The 21,784-nt window shown below is 33.9% G+C and overlaps 1 protein-coding gene across 1 annotated transcript in view; it reads right to left on the bottom strand.

Annotated features, from left to right (window-relative positions):
• LOC150079390 (unconventional myosin-Id-like) overlaps window positions 1-21,784 on the bottom strand; it is a 302,739-nt gene that overhangs the window by 10,130 nt on the left and 270,825 nt on the right. The window contains exons 14-20 of the mRNA XM_090384045.1: window positions 18,538-18,704; window positions 7,754-7,958; window positions 7,123-7,244; window positions 6,418-6,519; window positions 1,799-1,943; window positions 1,159-1,260; window positions 917-1,030 (exon numbers count right to left, since the gene is read on the bottom strand). Of these exons, the coding sequence (XP_090240171.1) occupies window positions 917-1,030; window positions 1,159-1,260; window positions 1,799-1,943; window positions 6,418-6,519; window positions 7,123-7,244; window positions 7,754-7,958; window positions 18,538-18,704 (957 nt within the window). The remainder of the gene's footprint in view (window positions 1-916; window positions 1,031-1,158; window positions 1,261-1,798; window positions 1,944-6,417; window positions 6,520-7,122; window positions 7,245-7,753; window positions 7,959-18,537; window positions 18,705-21,784) is intronic.

Raw genomic sequence — 21,784 nt, 5'->3', positions numbered from 1 at the left:
GTATAATTACTGTAATTTAAAATATTTTATCTAATTTAGAATTTTTTTTTATTTTTTTTTTTTTATTCTAAAAATCACAGCATTTTTATATATTCAACACTGGCAAATTCCCAAAAGTTCCATCCAATAATTACTTTTATATTGAGCACAACTACTGAGAAAGATCAGTTTAGTAAAAGGAAAACTTGTTTTTGACCAATCTGGTTTTTCTTTTAGAATAATCTCGCTTTGTTTACATTTATGGTATGAGAAGGAAATTTTAACATTAGAAGGATCACCATCCTTTTTTCAGATTAATGTCCTTGGGAACAATTTTACATCATATTTGCAAGCCACAAAAATAAAGAACAGGAAGTAATAAGAGTTCACCATTCAGTTCAAACTATCTACCTAATCCTACAACTCCATGAAAATTTGAAAGGAATAATATTAAAAATTAATTTTTTACAATTATTTGAGCATTACACAGACCATCATTGCAATGAATATGTTCCAGAGAAATAGTAAACATAATTTAATTATGACATCGTAAGGTTTTCCATTTGCCTTAATCTTCAAATTTAGATAGCACAGGACAGACCATGGATCCCACTTTCGTAAAGGAAATTTATCAGAAGTTACGCTAATAAAACATTCTAATGTAGCATGTAAATTTGCATTTTGCAGTAATAATGTACTAATAAAGCCAAAAGCTATCAATTAAAATGAATACAAAAGTTAGTACAGGAAGAAAATAACTAAATTTATCTTTTGTATTATCGATTTTCACAATTAAAGAGGCTTCATATTACAGAAATGAAGCATTCATTTTCATGAACATTATCATAATCTTAAGTAATAAATATTTCATAATATTTGGTAAAAATTTAGTAATAGTTAACAGATTTATTCTGTTTCAAATACTTATTTGACTCACCTCACTAAATGGAATAGGAGGCCTTAGTGACTTGAACCTCTTGTTGTCTAATTTATAAAGATATTTATCCGTGACTAAGAGCACTCTCTCAGCACACTTGTTGTGTTTATTAACCTAAAAATAAATCATACATAGCAAATAAATGAAATTTAAAACCTTTTTGTTGATAAGAAAAATTAATATTAAATTAGAAATTTAATATTTGCTGTAAATTAACTCCAACTGAAATATGCTATGCTGACCTTTTTCACAAAACTAGAAAACAGAACTTGACGAAAGTGATCCTTGTTCTTTAAATTGTCCACTGATGAAGTAAATATACTAGTGTTATCATTATCTGCAGTCTGAAAAAAAAGTTACATAAATTAACTAAATAACAAAAAAAATAAATTTAATAGCATAATCAATAAATAAACTGATTTTAATTTAATAATAAAACCACATAAAATTCAATCATGAGGATGTCAATGGAGGTCTGCCTTGGTTGCAAGAGTTAAAGAAATTAATGGTGCAAGTTTATATGATATAGTTATTTTGAGAAGGAGGCAAAGGGTGTACACTTCTTAATAGCTGCCTCAGGTGCAGTTATACCTTTCCCTGGTTCTGCATATACAATATAATTTATGTAATCAAAAGTCGCTGATCACAATTAAGGAAGGAATATTGTAAATCAGTCCTTTCCAGTCCTAACACATTATTTATAGTGCACATTTATGTAAAAAGGGCTTAAAATGATTCCTTAATTTTTACATGATAAGAATTCTATCAACAAAGGATTTTACAAAAATTGCAAAAGAAGTCAGAAATAGTATTATGTTTTTAAATGTACACTAATAAAATACTAAAATAAAAATAAATAACATCATATTCAAGCAAATTTACCGATGCTAAATAATTGCCTTCCCATTTACGTTTAAATCCCCATTCTTGTCGCTTATTCTTCAGCAAATCAGCTGCAGTGACTTTCAATTTCATTTGCTGCCATTCTTCTTTAGGAATTTTCTTGAGAACCATATAAGCTTGCCATCTGAGGAGAAAGTGTAAAATGTTCATTTAATGTCCACAAACATGACTGATTAATGGATTCTATTATATAATTCAGTAAAACTTTTGTTAAAAAAGCTACTAGACACAAAAAAGTTATGCAAAACTTGATAATACAATACAATGCAGGCTTATAGAACATGCAGAAAAATAAACTCATTAGGTAAATAATCCCTAAAGCATTTAACCCAACAAAGTGGTGAATATTTTCTCACATTTTCAAACTAATTTATTTATTTATTTACTTAACTAGTAAAGTGGTCTGAATTATGCTGTAATTCGAATTACAGTATTAATTCGGTCTGAATTAAGCTGTAATTTTATTTGAATATTTCACCTTAATTTATAGGGTGAAATATTCGATTTTGTGAAGCCAAAATTTCAATAGCCAGGAATGTTTTAACTTCACAAGATTTATTTAGTATTATAAAGTAAGGAAGCAAGCTTATACAGCATCAGCAAGGGAAAAAAAATTATCCACTTTGTTTGCCTATTCTTTGTAATAATTTTTCAAATCCTCCTTTAAATTTATTCAAAATCATCTATTTTCACAAAACCAAGTGGAAGTTTTTGATGTGTAAACATCTTTGGTAGCACCTACTAAATTTCGGTAGTAGTAAAATCAATTTGTCACGATTTTTCAATATAGAAATGACATTATATGACGTAATTTCCATTTCATAACAAAGAAAAAAGGGTTGTGAGAGTAGATCACACAAAGGATCATGAAAGGTGATCTTGGATGTGCTCAAAGCTGGCATAAACCAGCTTGTTGTGGAAAAATGTTTATGATGCGGGGCATATCACTTAAGTGGCTTTGGACTAACCACTGCCTTTTGGAAACCAGAGAAATGGATATTTTGAGGGCAGTGATCTTGGATATGCTCAGAGATGGCATAAACCAACTCTGAGCACATCCAAGGTCATTATATTACATGTGCCTCACCAGTTGAAGTGCATATAATGTAGGCATTACAGTATTTGTCTGTATTACTGAAGTGGTTGTACATTTCCATCAAGAGGCAAATCAAAAACGTTTTTCTGCAACCAGCTAGGCTGGTCAGGAATACAGTAAAACCCCTGTATCCGCATGGGATACGTTCCAAGACCTACTGTGGATGGCTGAAACCGCAGATATAAGCAAACACCTGCTGACCTAATATATATAACATGATTTTCTTGTACATACATACGTATAATAAAGTTTAATTGATAAATTAAACACACAGTAAGACATTAAATACACATTAAATACGGTAATAATAAAGTACAGCAGACTCGATTTACTGGGATTGGATTAACCGGGACACTTCAAGACTCCTAAAAAAAAAAAAAAAAAAAATCGACCAGAAATCATAAAATTCAAGTAATAATTAGAATAGGTATAAACAGATATTTTGCTAGTCATAAATAAGCAACAAGAACCGGCATTATAAGTCTGATAGAGGTGTATAAGGCTTTGAATGGCTTGAGCATGCTTAATGCCGATGGGATTCTTCCTCTTGCTCAGAATAATCACCTGAGAGGGCATAAATTCAAATTGAGGAAGGACGGATGTCGGATAGATGTGCGGAAATTTGCCTTTAGCCAGCGGGCAGTTGGTTTGTGGAATAGACTCCCATCGCTTGTTGTTGAAGTTGATAGCCTAAACAAATTTAAGGCTCAGCTGGACAGGTATTTCGAATGAACGGAGAGGTGAAATGGGAGTAGTGGTTGGTTTTTTTTTTTTTTTTTTTTTTTGGCTGATGCTGAATAAGCTTGCTTTCTTGCATCATATGCCTCTACTAATGCTAATGCTAAAAGTCGTAATTGGGGATTGTGTACCTATTATCTTGCAACCCCCGGTCTCTTCACATCTACTGCTCAACAAAAAAAGAGAGACCAAATGTTTAGTTTGATTTAGTGCATTGCGTTGATTGTTGTGTCCTGTTGCACCACAAAAGGACAAATTTTGTTTTGTTATTCATGTCAAGGATGTCGGAATTTTTTTTTTTTTTTTTTTTTATAGTAACTATTTTTATTTTTTTTAATTTTTTTTTGTTTAGAAATTGCAAAAATGATGGGCAAATGCAACAGTTGTGCTTTTAAATTAAACAAAAACTTGAAATTATTCAAAAGTTTGAAAATGGTGCATCCATTAAATCTCTGAAGAACCATTATAATGTTGGTGATCAAACCGATATTGTAAAAAATAAAGGGAAACATTGTATTGGATATGCGAGTAGTATGTGTTAAGTTTTTTTGGTTTTTTTCATGTTTTTTCTGTGGTTAACCATGGGTAACTGAATCAGCGGATACGGGGGCACAACTATATTTGAATCGGTTCGTGATTGGGAGATAACAGACTCCAAATTACATTTATGAGTAGAATCTTTTGCTTGTCATTGGCAAGTCTCATTAAGTTGCAGAAGTCCTCATTGGTCATCAGGTTTTTGCTTTTCTTTGCAATTGTACTGAGTCAGTTGAACATGGCGAACTTTAGATCCTAATTCATCTCGCTGTTTGGATGATTGTAAAAGTTTCAAAAGGGGTCTTCTTCTCACAATTGCATTACAAGGCTCAAGTCATTACCACATGCTTCGTCAGGGTCGATGTCGTGACCCATCGTCTTACATATTTCAATCGTTTTGCAAATGTCCAAGTCCAATTCATACACTTTATGATCTAGTTATGAGCTCTTCATTGTCGTTGTAGATTATTCTACTAGTTTGACAAGTCATGGTGTATTCAGTAGTAACAAAAGGTGGGGTGGGGGACATGCTGTATGAAGTAATGAAATTTTTGGATATGACATACACATAGTAAGAATTTACCCAGATTCTTGACATGATCTGGCCTCGATAATGTTCCCCGCATACACACTACTCGGACTACCTCCAGTTACTATCTGGAAGAGTAGAGGCAGCGAGATTATATACTACCTAGAGAGTTACCAATAGGTTCGGTCCAGTGTACTAACTAGTGGCCAGCCTGCGAACACCATTTTAGAGCTGTATCCTCAAAATGTAAGGAAGATTGGATCTTGCAATGATGTCCATCATAACCTCAAAAGACATCAATCATACTGCTGATGAAAGAGATGGGGAGGATTTACCAGAGCTTAGCTCTGAAGACTAAACATGGGTTCTACCACTCCAAGCCTCCAATAAGCAAAGTGGTAGTATTGCACCAGTTGGCAAGAGTTATCTACCACCTAGTGTTGCCTGGTAATGCAGAAGGATGGCATTCCTCCATGTGGTGTGGATGCCACGCCTCAACCCCTGCTTGCATTGGTTCACACCTGGGTTGTCACCCACAGTGTGCTAGGTGCCGTATTTCAGGACTTGCACATGGGGATTACACCCAGGGTTATTAACAGTCCCACCAGTATGAAGGTGGCAAGCAGAGGGTTTGGCTGGCACAGACTTACTGGACTTTTCCAAAATTAGGCCCACTTGACTTGAGTGTCACCCCAAATATCAGTTCCATCAGCGTTTTAGACTCCCAGGTTGCAAGCACAGTTTGACATATCACAGTTTGACCAATATTCTGTGAGCAAGTCTGCACTGCTCACAGAAGTTGGTGTCAGGTTGTACAATTACCCCCTCAAATCTTTTTCATTCTGAACAATCTTGAATTTAGTCCTTCCCAAATGGCATGTTATTCTTTGATTACTGCTATCCAACAGCATTACCTCGAATTTATCAATGTTAACCGCCATTTTAAGTCTCATCTGCCTAGTTTATCCAGACCTTGTTGAATTAGCATACCCTAATTGAAATACCTATGCCAATAAAACAGCATGTGGCCCAAAGCTGAGCCATGTGGGAGCCCACTCATATTAGTTCATGAAGAGCAGTGGCCATTAATAATCACCCTTTAGAATGCTATCAGTGTTAATTTAATACTTGAAAACAGATAAGGAGATGCCTTTTGCAGGATAAACTCTAATTCAGCAACTGTTACTTATTCAAAAAAAATGGAGGAATAAGAACTGAGCAATATCAACGATCAGCACTAGAGAGAGCAAGAGTTTTATCAGAGTCAAATGAAGTTTGAATCCCAATTACTGGCAATAACTACAACATCAAATCCCTGAATTCTTGTGGAGTGTCAGAATGTAAATCCAGTTAAGTTTTCAATAGAGTTTCATTTATATAACCATGACTTAATAATTAAAAAAATTAACAAAAAGCCTTTATTTGGTTTTTTGACCAACTACCACTTCTCATAATTACCTGAATTACACAAATAATTTCAGTAAATTAATGTTCTATGTTCTACAACTTCATTTTTTCTATTCAAACTGTATGATTTTTTTCCCTTTTCATTTTAACTTTCCATCCCTCTTATTTATCTTCTGTAAATCATAATAGAATTATTCCAAATCTGTTTTTAAATAAAAAAAAATAATTAAACTTAAAAGGTAGTTTTTATAATTTTAATACTGTAAACATTACATATTAAAATATAAATACCTTTGAAAAATATTTCTTAGATAGCCTACACTAGGCTTTACCACATAAGGTGTTTGCGGCCAGGATACTTTCTTTCTAAAGTCCTTCCTTTCTTTTTCATTTCTTAAAAACAAAAAATATTTATATATATATATATATATATAACAAACATTATATACATAATTACATTACACACCAAAATTCTTTCAAAGTAATAAACAGCTAGATGCATTTATATAATATCAATCAAATAAAAAAAAAATGGAAAACCACGAGTTCATGTTTTCCCATTTTCTCCATTCTTCATAAATGCAATCTAGCAGAGAGCCTTTTTCATTGGTTAAGAATTTAAGTTAGTTATAAATATATTCAACAGTGATGATAATTTCTTGTGAGGGCAAGAAAGGGAAAGTAATAATATATCCGATTAGTGAAAATATTTTACACATATTAAACCTGGCTGACATGTTTACATAAGCAAGCAGCTTTGCTTATGTGAACAAAAACTTCTCATAATCTGCCTTAGCATAACCATTCATGAATCTTATGGGAGGCAGAATGTGTAGTTTTATCACTGATGCTTTCTCTCTCCAATAAATTCCAACTTTAAATCTATTGGTGACATTTTAAATTGTTACATTTGTATATCTATAATTCTCCTCTCAGTGGGAACCCCCAATACACATTTTGTAACATTACACAAAAGTTAAAGAATTAGAAACATACCTAAAGAGCTTTTGGAGTTGATTTATATACGATCTCACTTTGTATTTTCGATAATAGTCCATAATAGCAAGTGCTGCTTTCATCTTTCTATAACGAAGACGAGCTAAACCACCACGCCACATCTAGAGAATTATACTAAGTTAATTAATTATTGTACCACATTTTTAGATGTTTATCAGACACAAATCTTTAGGGATAACTACTTTGATTAATTAATATTCTAAAACCACATACAAAAAGATCAACATTCTGTTTGTCTTAGCATTAATGGTAAACATTCAGTTAATAGCTGTGCCCATGAAACGGGTAGCTATCTAGTCACTATTTTAATTACTAATTACTATTTTAAAACAACATACTAAGGCCAACATTCTGTCAGTCTTAGTACTAATTGCAGACATTCAGTTGATAGCTGTGCCCATTTCATGGGTACACCTATCAACTGAATGTCTGCAATTAGTACTAAATCATTCAGTGATAGCTGTACCCATTTCATGGGTACAGCTATCACTGAATGACTGTCATTTATTTTATAAATGACAAATTAAGTTAAATTATAATTTTTATCATATTTATTTCTCTTATCTCTCCTTCATTAAAAAAGAAATTTAGAACAAAAAAAATTTATTACCTTTTGTAAAAATATAATAATATCTGGAATTGCATCTGCTCTAGCTTGTTCAAGCAGAGCTATGGTACGTGGAGACCTAATAAATATTTTAGTTCTGCCATACTTTACATCACTAGAAAAACCTTTCTCATCTATTAAAACTTGACATCCTTCTAAGTCTGAACCTCTAAAATTTGGCCATGTTCGTTTAGAAATCATTTTGTATCTGAAAAGCAAATTTTAAATATTATATTGCCAAAATAAATAAATAAATTTTTAAAAATAGTTCAACTGTTCGGGTATAAATTTGCATAATAATATGAAAAAATCAGAGGACCATTTTGTCCATTTATACTTTATTGTGGTGGGGATATTTTAAACATATTTTATTTGATATTTTAAAAATATTGTAATGGTCTTAGCTTCGTTTCAAAAGTGTGCGGGGATACTAATGACAGAACAAGCTTTGTGATTCCACAAACTGATTAGGTATTTCATTACTTTTAAACAAGTGGCATTGCAGAAAGACTAGTTTGGCCCTTATTTTGAAGCTGAGACACTACTATGAAAACCTATTTCAAAATTTGCTGATCCCCCCATCAGATAGCAGGTGGTCTTGGTTAAGAAAAAGTAGCTGCTCAGTGTGAGTTGCCCAGCAATATAAGGAAGGTATGCTTCATATTTAATATAGCAAAACCATTGCTAGTGACTTTCATACATTAAATAGAAAATGTTAATGATAGAGATTTTTCATACATTAAAGAGCAACTGCTATTGCTAGTGGTCATATAATAAAATCTTTAGCTATTGTTAATATTTTTTTTCATATATTAATTAGGTTACATAGATTTTACAATATTAAATATGAGGAAGTGTACCATCCTTACACTACATGAAAACTTACACAGTTGGACATTTTATTAAGATGTCTTAATCCAACTTCTTAAATTTTTTTTTCATTAAGATGTCTGGGATTTACTACATGACCAACTGCTATTAGTTGATGAATCGGCAAGTGCTGAAATAGGCTGTTATAACAATGTCTCATCTTTTAATAAATGGAAAACTAGCCTTCTGACAAAGCCTCTTGTTTAATATTAGTGCAATAACTTGGCAATGTGCAGAATCATGGTTTGCTTTGTCTTGAATACTAAGATCATTCTAATATTCACTGGAGTTTAAAATCTGCCAGCTGTAAAAATTCAAGTGAAGAAATAGTTCCAAGTGCCTTTCACATATTAACCTTTGAGAACATATTCAAAAAAAAAAAAAAAAAAGTGTGTGGGGATACCAAATAGTTCCATGCAACTGCCTTAGTTGTATGGAACAATTTGGTATCCCCACACACTTAAATGATCAAAACATGACTATTTAGTTTTTCTCATAATATATTTTTTTACTGGGTAGCAAAAGCTATGGGAACTCTACCTATGCACTTTTACAAGTTATTTTCTTAAAATAAAGAGTTCACATCTATGGGTTCATTTTAAATTGCTACAGTGCAGCCAGAAATATTTATATTTGCTTTTTTTTTTTATTGATTAACAAAGTGTGAACTCCACTGAATAAGTAATATGGTTAATATGAAATAAGTAAAATAAGCAAGAAAATATCCACACACTTATTCAACACAGCAGATCACAAGCCTGACTTCACCCAAAATTTGCTAACTATTGCAATAACTGAAAGGCACTTAAATGCGAAGAGAGAAGTAATTGACTGTTGTGAAAATATCTGCACATTTATTTTTCAACATAGTAAATCACAAGCATAAATCCATCCAAAATTCACTAACTACTGCCATGATTGAAAAGGCTCTTTTAAGGATTGTTTGTTATTTTATTTGGTTTTAAGGAGCATTAGCAACTAAGGCCATATTGCTCCGGGGATAATGCGGTGGTCATTCCCTGACCTTTCTGCATCCTCCGTATTTGGTGGTCATGGGCTCGAACCCCGGTCTAATCAAGAAGCGTGTGCTACGCGCTGCTGCTCTTGCCCACCTGGCTACGGAGGCGCCCTTTTAAGGATTGGAAAAATTATTAGAAGCAATGAGCAAATGAAGTTCAAATTTTTTTCATTGTATAAGCTTGCTTTCTTTCATAATTTTTCTACTACTAACACTAGTACTACTCCCATGTTTGAACCTGGATCTCTCTAAATGGGTGACAAGTGGTAAATCCACTATAATGGCACAGAGGACACTTCTTTTTGTGACATGTGCAGAACACTAAATCTGGCAAATGCCGCTTTTATTTTTCACCAAGGTAACTAAGGCCATGAGGCATCAATATATTGTATTTGTAAATTGTCTGTGTTCTATGATTGATTTGCCCATTTGCAGGATGAAAAACTCAAATTACCAGTTTAAAAAAAAAAAAAACCATCACCTCTCACCTGAGACAATAACTCAGCTGTAGCATGAAAAGAGTCAACAAAAGTTCCTTCCATATTGACAGGTCTCAAACCTGGTCTTTTGCAACATGATATGGAAGGACAGCAATCATAAGTCTCTGGTCTGTAAAGGAGGTCCCTGCAGGCTAGAGATATGCAAATGGCTCTCCTATTCAAAAAGGGGAAGGAGGATAAAATGTGAAGTGAGTAATTACAGACCTGTAAGCTTGACCTCTGCGCCAGGGAAAATAATTTGGAAAGTTAGTGGCTAAAGAAATAGTGTAGTATCATCTTGACAGGAACACAATCATAAAATAGATTTGTTGAGTATCAAACCTTGCACGATCAATCTGATCATGACTACTAAGAGGTAGTCACAAAGGAAGAGGATACAAAAAATAATTCCGGAAATCATATAATTCGATTACAGTAAAGTTTTTGATATTGATCTACATGAATGAATGAGATTTGTACTACTGTACAAATTGATGCAGTGTAGCATTAGGGACAAGTTAGACTAAGTATACACCAGTGACTGAACTGCTGAAGTCATAATTAAATTACTGATGGTGGTACAAAGAGCATGTATACACTGGAAATGGAACACTTGCTTAACCCCATCCCCTTTAATAGATCAAAACCCATGCTGTTTTAAATTTCTGCATATGGCCTTGCTACAGATATTAAAATTTATTAGATATTAGGAAGTGCAAACCATTTTTACCATACAGAATTTTTTTTTAATTAGAGAAATCCATGTTCAGTATAAATAATCTTTTTAATACAAACTTGGTTTATACAAAGTTCTTGTCTATACAAAGTACATATCATTTCCCTGCAAAAGGATAGGCTTTTTAATGTAAATATATTCATATTACTCCAAAATTGGGTTAATATTTAATCCATTTTTATCATGTAAGCAGAGCTAGGGGTGCCAACAAAAAGTCAAAGTATTTGGCTTTTTTGTTGAAATTTTCAGTCTTGGCTATTGAGAGTGGACAAAAGAATGGTTTCAGAAAAAAGGAACATTTAGATGATTCTAGATCGTCGCACTCTGTTGAGGCACTTAATTCTCCCCACCAGTTTTATGCCGCCACTGGATCAATGCATTATTTATAATCTCAATAGAGCATATAGAGCCCATCTGATAAGATATTTGATTTGCAACATAGAAAGAGGGAACAAATAACAGCCAAAGTGAAATGTCCTAGATGCTTAGGTGATTAATAGAATGTCTTAGAGTACCGTATATGAATTAGACTAAATGGGGATGATAGCATAAAGGCTTAATTGTTGGTACTCTCCTCAACTGATCTGCTCTGTTACATGATGTTAAGGTGGAATAGGATTAAAACTAATTTAGAATACAGATTTAAAATTCTTTTAAAAATAATAAATAAGGACGAAAATATTAAAAGATCTGTGGTTAAGAATTGCCCAGGGAAGAAGAAGTGCACCATTTTATTCCAGATTGTCATATATGTGAAATACAGTAAACCCCTGCTATTTGCGGTATCTGTATTCGCAGTTTCGCATATTCACAGTCGCTGATTTAATATAAAATTAAACCTAAAAAAATGTGAATTTTAAAGTGCCGTGAACATTTTCCGCCATAAAAAACATGGGCGTGGCTAAAATCATCTTTCTCGGTCAAAACAGCACTCAGTGGGCGGGGGGAGAGGGGTGACAAAATCGCAAGCGTGGATGTTTCCCACTAATCCTTGTTCAATATGTGTTATGTGCATGTCATGGATGGTTTCGATGTTTGCTTTTAATTGATATGCTTATAAATTGAATAAATTTATCAATTTATAAATTGATATGCTTACAAAAGTGAAATATCTACCATTTTGCAGTATGTTAGCGTAAACAGACTTTTTCGAGTGTGTTAACAGTTAAAAGAAAGTGACTTTATTGTGGACAAGTTCTTTTCTAACCCCTACAAAAATTTGGCTACGAATAACAAGGGAATTGTGAAAAGATCAAAGAAGGTGATGACATTAGCAGGTAAAATTGAGTTATTAGACAAAATTCCTAATGGTGAAAATGTCTTGTCAGTGGCAAAGCATTATAAAATCAATGAGTCAACGGTACGATCAATCAAGAAATCGGAAGAAAAAATCCGCTGTAGTATCCGCGAAAACGCGCTAATTGCTTCAAAAATTTGTTCTGTAACTCGTGATGTTAAATTAGAAAAAATGGAAAAGGCTTTAAATCTGTGGATAGAAGACCAAACTCAAAATAAAATTCCATTAATTTCACTCATCATTCATGAAAGGGCAAAACACCTTTATCAACACTTTAGCGAAACTGGTGATAGCACTGACAGGATAAGTTTTTTAGCTAGCAATGGTGCTGGTTTGAAAGATTTGTTGGAAATTTCTAATAAATATTACATTTAATATTAAATTGTTTCTTATATTCATTTTGATGGCTTATACTTGTATTTCACTATGTACATAGTCATATTATGAAGGTATACATACATATACAAAATTTTAGACTAGTTTTTCTTATATATTTCATACTTTGGAACGGAACCCTTTTATCACTATGGGAGCCATAACTCAGTATTCACATTTTTGGTATTCATGGCATTTCTCAGGAACGTAACTCCCGCGAATAGCGGGGTTTTACTGTATTAACGTGAAAGCCAGATGAGGCCAATAGTCAAAATGAGAGACTTTTGTATAAACGTCTTTGGTTGGCAATGATGGGTGAAAGGAGAACTATGGATTTAAAGAGTCCTGATTTCCCTTGATGCATTTCGAAACACGTGGGAACTTTACGTGTGTCAGGTTCCAGACTGGTGAAAGATTTGTCGGGAGTTTTGTATTCAAAAAATTAAAATTAGTGTTATGGCAACACCATTCTATAACGAGTGCCACATATTGAAAAATTTTGTAACTGGATTTTAAATTAATAATGGGAACAGCTGAATCAATTTGGGGGTTATGGTTATGGAAGTGAACGTGTTGAGTGAGTTCGGTGCTGGCGTGATCAGTTTTGAAACTATTAAAATGGTAATAAGCGCGTGTTGGAGGTTTTTATTGTACTGTATTTGGCAGTGGTGCTTCCGATATAGCATGTGTTGCATCCTGGTTGACACTTAATTAAATAAACGACATTATTGATGTCGCATATAGGGTAACTGTGTGTTTATTTGTAAGCATTGAGTATAGACCCTAATTTATTATACGAAGAAAACATTAAGATTATATCAGTGTTGGCAAATACTTTACGAAGTGGCCTTCACAAGCAAGCTTCACATTTCATTTTACAAAAATGTCTTGTGCATGATATCATTCCTAAATTCGCTCGCGTTTGTGCCAAGAATACTTGTAAAAAATATCCATGCATCAGACATCAATCGCCATCATTTGCAAAGAATTACATAAAAGGTTCCATGACAAATATCAACTTTTATATCATATACATCATCTTAAATTTAGATTTAAAAGGAACATGCCACCCCAGACATGGTCTAAATTTGTTGATCTTAATAATTCGCACATTAATGCAACACTTGACTGTGACAGAAAGACGTTCAAAAAAATGGAACACACTTACACAAAAAACACACACCCCTAAACAATCATCCATCGGCAATATTTTATCACAATCAATTTCCCCAGCTCAATTATCCAGACTAGAATATGGGTTCAATTTTGCAATAAATCACCTACATTATCCCATAAAAGATTGCATTGTTGAGTTGCAAACAAAATTAGAAAACCATCCAGACAAATGGCGAATCATACATAAAACCAACATTGTCAATTCTCAACTAGTTCCACAACCTAACATGAATAAGCAGCAATTATCAAATATACATAAATTATGGAAAAACTCCAATATACTCCAAAATTACATAATACAGAAATTCGATAAAGGTGACACTATTGCCATTCTAGACAAAAATATATACATTAACAAAATCCAACTCATCCTTTCTGACATAGACACTTACAAAATTGACAGCACATATAACATTTCTAAATCAAAAAAACAAACTGGACCTTATTTTGAGGAGACTAAGATCAAACCAGGAAATTAACCTCCACATGCTACAATTAATCAGCTTCTGCAGCAATGTCCTTCCACATACATATGTTTGGTATTATTAAATTACATAAACTTGACCACCCCTTATGACCAATAGTTTCCTTCAGCAAATCTGCCTTCGCCAATTTTTCCACCTTCTTGGTAAAAATCATATCACTCCTCACAATATTCTCAAAATTTAGAGTTTTCAACACCAATCAGGCCTTCGAACACAAAGTTCGAAGGCCTGATTGGTGTTGCAAACACCACAATTTCTGTACAACATATATTAGCCTCCTCCGATATCGTATCCCTATACACTAACGTACGATTCAATTTTACATTACAATCCTTACAAGAACTCCTAACAGCAGATGATACTTTCATTAAATGTACTTCCCTAAGTATAAACAGTATTATAGAACTTACCTTGACCCTATTTGATGCCAGATATTTCCAGTTTCAGGAGCAAATTTTCAAACAAATATTTTGTCTCCCTGTGGGACTAGGAATTTCAGTTCCCTTATCCGAAATCTATTTAGCCACTATCGAGAACCAAGTACTTCAACCGTTTCCCACAGGTATTAAGCTCTACATGTGTTATGCTGATGATGTATTGTTAATCGGAGACAAACCTTCCATTGACAATCTCTTTATTAAGTTCAATACCACATACGATAGACTAAAATACACCCTCGAAATAGAAAAAGACAATAAAATCAACTTCCTTAACCTTACAATATATAAAACAGGTACAAAATTAGGAACAAAAATTTATAGAAAAGATACGAACTTACATTTCTGATAACACCATCCACTTAGTATAAAAAAATCCGTCCTGTACAGTCAGATTCATAACACCATAAAATACAGTTCTTCACATGATGATTTAGTCACAGAACTTCAGTATCTTACAAAGAAGTTTACTGATAGATAATATCCCTTACGACTAATTCATCACATAATTTCCGTTGTCGAATACACAATTAACAATTCGCACAACCAAAATACCAATCGGGATAATAAACAAAAAACACATATCTTCCTCCCTTGCCATTGTAGACTTGCTCGGCCACTTCGTAAAGTATTTGCCAACATCGATATAACCTTAACGCTTTCTTCGTATAATAAATTAGGGTCTATGTTCAATGCTTACAAAGAAACACAGTTATCCTATATGCAACATAAATAATGTCGTTTATTTAATTAAGTGTCAACTAGGATGCAATGTATGCTATATCGGAAGCACCAGTGCAAAATACGGTACAATAAAAACCTCCAACACACACACGCTTATTACCATTTTAGTAGTTTCAAAACTGATCACGCCAGCACCAAACTCATTCAATGCGTTCACTTCCATAACCCCCAAATTGATTGAGCTGTTCCTATTATTAATTTAAAATTCAGTTAAAAAATTTTTCAATATGACGCACTCGTTATAGAATGGTGTTGCCATAACACTAATTTTAATGTTTTGAATACAAAACTCCCGACAAATCTTTCACCAGTCTGGAACCTGACATGCGTGAGATTCCCACGTGTTTCGAAATGCATCAAGGGAAATCAGGACTCTTTAAATACATAGTTCTCCTTTTATCCATCATTGCCAACCAAAGACGTTTATACAAAAGTCTCTCATTATGACTATTGGCCTCATCTAGCTTTCACATATATGACAATCTGGAATAAAATGGTGCACTTCTTCCCTGGGCAAATCTTAACCACAGATCTTTTAATATTTTCATCCTTATTTATTATTTTTAAAAGAATATATTCTAAATTAGTTTTAATCCTATTCCACCTTAACATCATGTAACAGAGCAGATCAATTGAGGTGAGCACCGACAATTAAGCCTTTATGCTATCATCCCCGTTTATGTCCTAGATGCTTATTGTTATTGCTTGAGACAGTACTGCATCAAGTGTAATAATGAACTGCTTGTGTGTGTGTGTGTGTGTGTGTGTGTGTGTGTGTGTGTGTGTGTGTGTGTGTGTGTGTGTGTGTGTGTGTGTGTGTGTGTGTGTGAGAGAGAGAGAGAGAGAGAGAGAGAGAGGGGGGGAATCATTGAAAAACATGTTCCACAAAATGAATATGATAGCAATCTTGAGGGAAGGGGGACTTTGAAGGAGCTGCTGATTGCCGTGCAAAATAACAAAGTTTTTGTTACCAGTGACGAAAAAGTTAGAAAAAGCGAAAAGGCACTCTGCCTCCTAAAAAAAGATGCCAAAATGGATTTAACATGTAGAGAATGTGAACGTCTGCAACACTGATAAAAAAATAACTACTGCATATGATAATGTCTGTGCTGTAATTAAGAATGCATATAGGACTTGCAAATGAAATTAGATTCTTTCTTTAAATTAAATATATACTATATTTTTATTTCAAATATAGTATTATTAGTTCTCTTATGAAGAAATAAACTTTAAATTAAATGTATTATTCTTATTATTGTTAACGAGGCTTTTGTTATTGTTTTTATTTTTATTTTTACTATTTTATTTTTATTTATTTCATTTATTTTTGTTATTATTTCTTATTATTGTTATATGTACCCAGAGAAAAAAAGGTAAAGTTCTGACACTTGGTAGACCTCGTTACTACAAACCTTGTTATAACACACCATGAAACTTAGGTCTCTTGAACTTCGTGTTAATGAGATTCTATTGTAGTCTTACAATTAATGTTTTTATTATTATTTAAAATTACACTGATATTACTAGAATGTTTTCTGTAATGTATTTAATTATTTAAAATACTTGCCTTTTTCCCTTAACTTAAAGCAGCAGCAGCTGCTGCTGCTGCTGCTGCTACTGCTTAAAGCAGCAGCAGCAGTGCTCTTTGCACATCGCCCCAGACAGTAGCATCACTAACTGTACATGCGATTGTATATTTATAATACAAGCAATGTGTGGATAAAATCCACAAATTAATGATTTAGGAAAATATTTTTCAAATGAGTAACTTCAGTAATTTGTTACTGCTTATTGGGCCAGCCACAGATTTTTTTTTTTTTTTTTTTTTTTTTCCAGTGCTGGTTTCTTTCCACCTTACAACAGACATGGCTTTGTAATAACAACATCCCTATACACAGGTAAGTTGTTATCACCAGTGCACATGAACATATTTAAATATGCACATCCCAATTTGTACAGGCAACAGTTGTGCTGCCTCAATGGTGGAGAAATTGCATATTTTTAATTGCTGAAACAAAATAATTGCCTGTAAATGTGCTCGCACATAAAGCAGCATGTTCCAACCAAGGAACTAAACAGCTGCTCATCTAAAGTTGCCAGTGCACTCCTAGCCTTACTGTCATGGATAAAGGGATGGCTGAATGGCAGCAAACAAAGTTTCAAAGCTTCATTACATTATTATTGGTGGTCACTACTCTTCATGAACTAACATTTAGCAGAGGCCTTCAGAATTTGGTGCTGGCTCCCTTACTCTTTTCAATATTTATTAGTAATACTGAGGTTAACGATACAAAGGTTGGCAGGAGGGTTAAGACAGTGATCAGGATATGCTACTCCAGCAAGACAGATAAATCAGGAACGGGGTTACATTTCAATGCAGGTAGTAAAATAATGCGATAATAAACTTCTCTTCATTATATTGAAACCAGTCACAAGAGCACCTTTCTGTTTTTAATGTTTTTTTCTTTTGGTAATGTTATTAATTTAAAAACAATATTAATAATTTTAGGTCCCAAATTAGGATGTCATCTCTAAAATCAGCATAAGCTCAACACAAAGTCTGTTGTTGTCACTGAAGGGAACAAAAAGTTCTCAGGTCTCAAGAATTTTTGTTCCCAAGGCAAGAAAGAAAAACATAATATAGAGAAAGCATTATTATCAAATTATGCTATTGCGATCACTATGCTAACTGCAAAGGAATCCTGAAATGAATGCAGACATGACAGACAGATATGATAAAACTTATCAGCTTTGCTATAAATCAAAATCTATTACAGTTTTAATGCTAAAACGTAATTTTTCATTAAGTACCATTATTCTGAAGGGCACAGAGTAATAATAGTGTAATCATATGTTGTTATTGAGTTTTATTTTTGTTTTTTTTTTAAACTACTATTTATATAAATGTATTCTTTTATGCAAAATAAAATTCATATCCATTATTTTTGGGTTTACACAGATTTTAATGCCCATCTTAAATCTGTTTTTATTTATTTTATTATATATGATTTTTTAAGGTCATAAGAGACTCATATCACATAATATTTGCACACTTGCTATTGGAGGTGTATGTTTTATCAAAAAAAAAAATGTCTATTTCTTATTTACTTACTTATTTTGCAACATTTTTAGTTTATTGTGTGTATTATTAATTTATGTACTTTCTATACCTTCTCAAAAACCTTGTATATGTCTGTCGGTAGGCAAATCCTGCTCTTCTTACTCTTACATTTTCCAATAATCCAAGGTAGCAGACCTGATGTTGTATCCTTTTTTCGTCAAATGTCACTGGGGATTTGTAATCATTAGGTTTGATGCAGCGCACGTAATATGGCTCCTGAAAAGCAATAGTACATTTTAGTGACAACATACTCTGCTATACAGAAATAATATAACAAATGAATAAGCTCATTAAGTAGGCAGATGCAAAGGTGTCTAAACAGTTTATTCATTCATGCTCTACAAACATACTTCACACCCATTAACTCACAGCAACTTCAGGAATAGTCTGATCTTCAGTTTCTCTAATAAATTAATAACTACTTACCAATCAGTCAACTAAAGTTCAAAACTCCTACACAGACATAAGTGTTATGGAACTGTTGTGTTAGAATTAGTATTAGAAGAGGCATATGATGCAAGAAAGAAAGCTTATAATACAGCATTAGCCAAAAAAAACCTTCCCATTTCACCCAACTATTTGCTCCAAATGTTTGTCCAGTTCTTCCTTGGATTTATTTAAGCTATCAACTTCCACAACAACAGATGGAAGTTTGTTCCAGCAATGAACTACCCGCTGGCTAGATACTAATTTCCACACAACTATTCTACAACTGTAGAAAACTACAACTTGTTTTCTGTATTTATAAATGATATTGATGATGGTATATCAAGCTTAATGTCCAAGTTTGCAGACGATACGAAGGTTGGCAGGGTTGTCAAGGACACTACTGACATTATGCTGCTGCAACAGAATCTGGAAAGGTTGAGCAGATGGGCTGAGAGGTGGCAAATGAAGTTTAACATAGACAAATTTAAAGTACTACATATGGGAAACAGCAACCCCAGAGCAATGTATCAACTCTGTGGTACTACGCTGACAGTGGTAGAGAATGAAAGGGTCCTGGAGGTGGTTGTGCAGGCGGATATGAAGTTTTCTGAGCAGTGCAGACGGGCTGCAAGAGTAGCTGATGGTGTATTGTCAATGATATATAGGAATTTTTCTAGCAGGGATAAGGAGGTGATTATTCCCTTGTATAAGGCAATGGTCAGACCGCACCTAGAGTACTTGTATACAGGTCTGGAGGCTTCATTTCAAGAAGGATGTAGAGATGCTGGAACAAGTTCAGAGAAGGGCAACAAGATTAGTGAATGGAACAAAGGGGTGCTCTTACGAAGAAAGGCTTACGTTTTGCAAATTACAGTGTCTGGAGACTAGGCACCGGCGAGGTGATCTGATAGAGGTGTATAAAGCCTTGAATGGTTTGAGCATGCTCAATGCTGATGGGATTCTTCCTCTTGCTCAGAATAATCACCTGAGAGGGCATAAATTCAAATTGAGGAAAGACAGATGTAGGATAGACGTGAGGAAATTTGCCTTTAGCCAGCGGGTGGTTGGTTGCTGGAATAGACTTCCATCCCTTGTCGTGGAAGTTGATAGCCTAAATAAGTTTAAGGCTCAGCTGGACAGGTATTTCGAATGAACAGAGGGGTGAAGTGGAAGTTGTTATTTTTTATTTATTTATTTATTTATTTTTATTTTTATTTTTTTTTTGGCTGATGCTGCGTAAGCTTGCTTTCTTGCATCAAATGCCTCTACTAATGCTAATGCTAATGCTAATTGTCTTTCCTAATTTGAGTTTATGCCCCCTCAGGTTCGCAATCTGAGCAAGAGGAAGAATCCCATCAGCATGAGCCTGCTTAACCCATTCAAGGCCTTATACACCCCAATCAGATCATCTCGCAGGAGCCTAGTCTCCAGATGTTGCAATTATGGGTAACGATAACCACGTGGGTAAGGATATCCACATGTTGGACAAGATTTTGCAGCTCCGGCGAACACTAAGTTTCTAATTATATTTAGCCATTTTATTAAATTAATTGTTATATTAAATTACTTTCTATAACTTAGAGTCAGTCCTAGTCAAACTCCTTGGTTTATTTTGAATTTAGATAGCGATTTTGAAAGTAATACTTAGTGTCCGTAGATTTTAGGTTCGTAACTTGCCGCCATCGTTATATGATACAACATATATCCTGTTTGTTTGTTTATTTGGTTTTTAGGAGCATTAGCAACTAAGGCCATGTTGCTCCAGGGATATGCAGTGGTCATTCCCTGACCTTTCCGCATCCTCCATATTTGGTAGTCATGGGCTCGAACCCCGGTCTAATCAAGAAGCATGTGCTACGCACTACTGCTCCTGCCCACCTGGATATGGAGGCGCCATCATATATCCTGAACTAGATAGCATAAGGTTTAATGTAAAACTAGATAGCAAAACATGTAGTACTGTATAAGAAATCTGTTAGCTTAGTATAGTATAGTATTATCAATTAATCAGTAAAATTTATTAATCTTATTAAATTTCACTGTTAATTAAATTGTACTTAAACAGAATCATGACTCAGACTAGAGCAGCAAAGCAATGCTCACAGCTTAAGCAAGAATGCTGTGGCTCGGGAGAACCGAAGGCACAATTCTCCAACGCATCACAGTCTAAAAAAATGCATGAAATGTGAAATGTTTGCAGACTTTGTGTGTGCTAGGTGCAGAGACTGTGAGGAAATTAGGTGCCAACTTGGCGTTCTGATGGGCATATATGAGACTTTTAGGTGTAGGGTAGATGCCCATGAAGAAATTAATAAGAAGGGCCCATCAAGCTCTCAGCTGCCCAACTCAACTCCAGAGCTCACTCCTGGGCATCAGGCAACACAGCGGCAATCTCCAAGGCAAAATCCACTGGTCCCACAGGAACTAGATATTATTGGTAGCTCTACTGTTAGGGAGATGGGGAATATATTATGTAAAAAGGATAGGTGGAACAGGAACAGGTTATGTCTGCCAGGTGCAAAAGTTGATGACATTGTAGAGCAGATATCATCTTTTAAGGTGATATTGTTGTATATGTTGGCATTAATTACTTTAATGCCAACAAATTAATGTCAATATACAATTAATATACAATTGACTGTATATTAATGTCAACATATACAGTTGACATTAATTAACTAACAGTAGATCTGCAGATTTAATTAACAAGTAGAGGTCAATGTTGAAAAAAAGTCATGAGCAAGGATTGAATTTGAAAGTGTCTGCAATTCTGAGACATGATAGGAGGGAGTATATGATGAGAGCCATGTCAATCAATTCAGCCCTGGAAAGATTGTGCAAGGCTCGTGGGGTAAAATTTTTTGAAT

Source organism: Mastigoproctus giganteus, chromosome 10, assembly GCF_048544385.1.
Source record: "Mastigoproctus giganteus isolate SK-2022 chromosome 10, ASM4854438v1, whole genome shotgun sequence".
NCBI lineage: Eukaryota > Metazoa > Arthropoda > Arachnida > Uropygi > Thelyphonidae > Mastigoproctus > Mastigoproctus giganteus.
The sequence above is the reverse complement of the archived record's forward strand: the minus strand, read 5'-3'. Positions and strand labels throughout refer to the sequence as shown.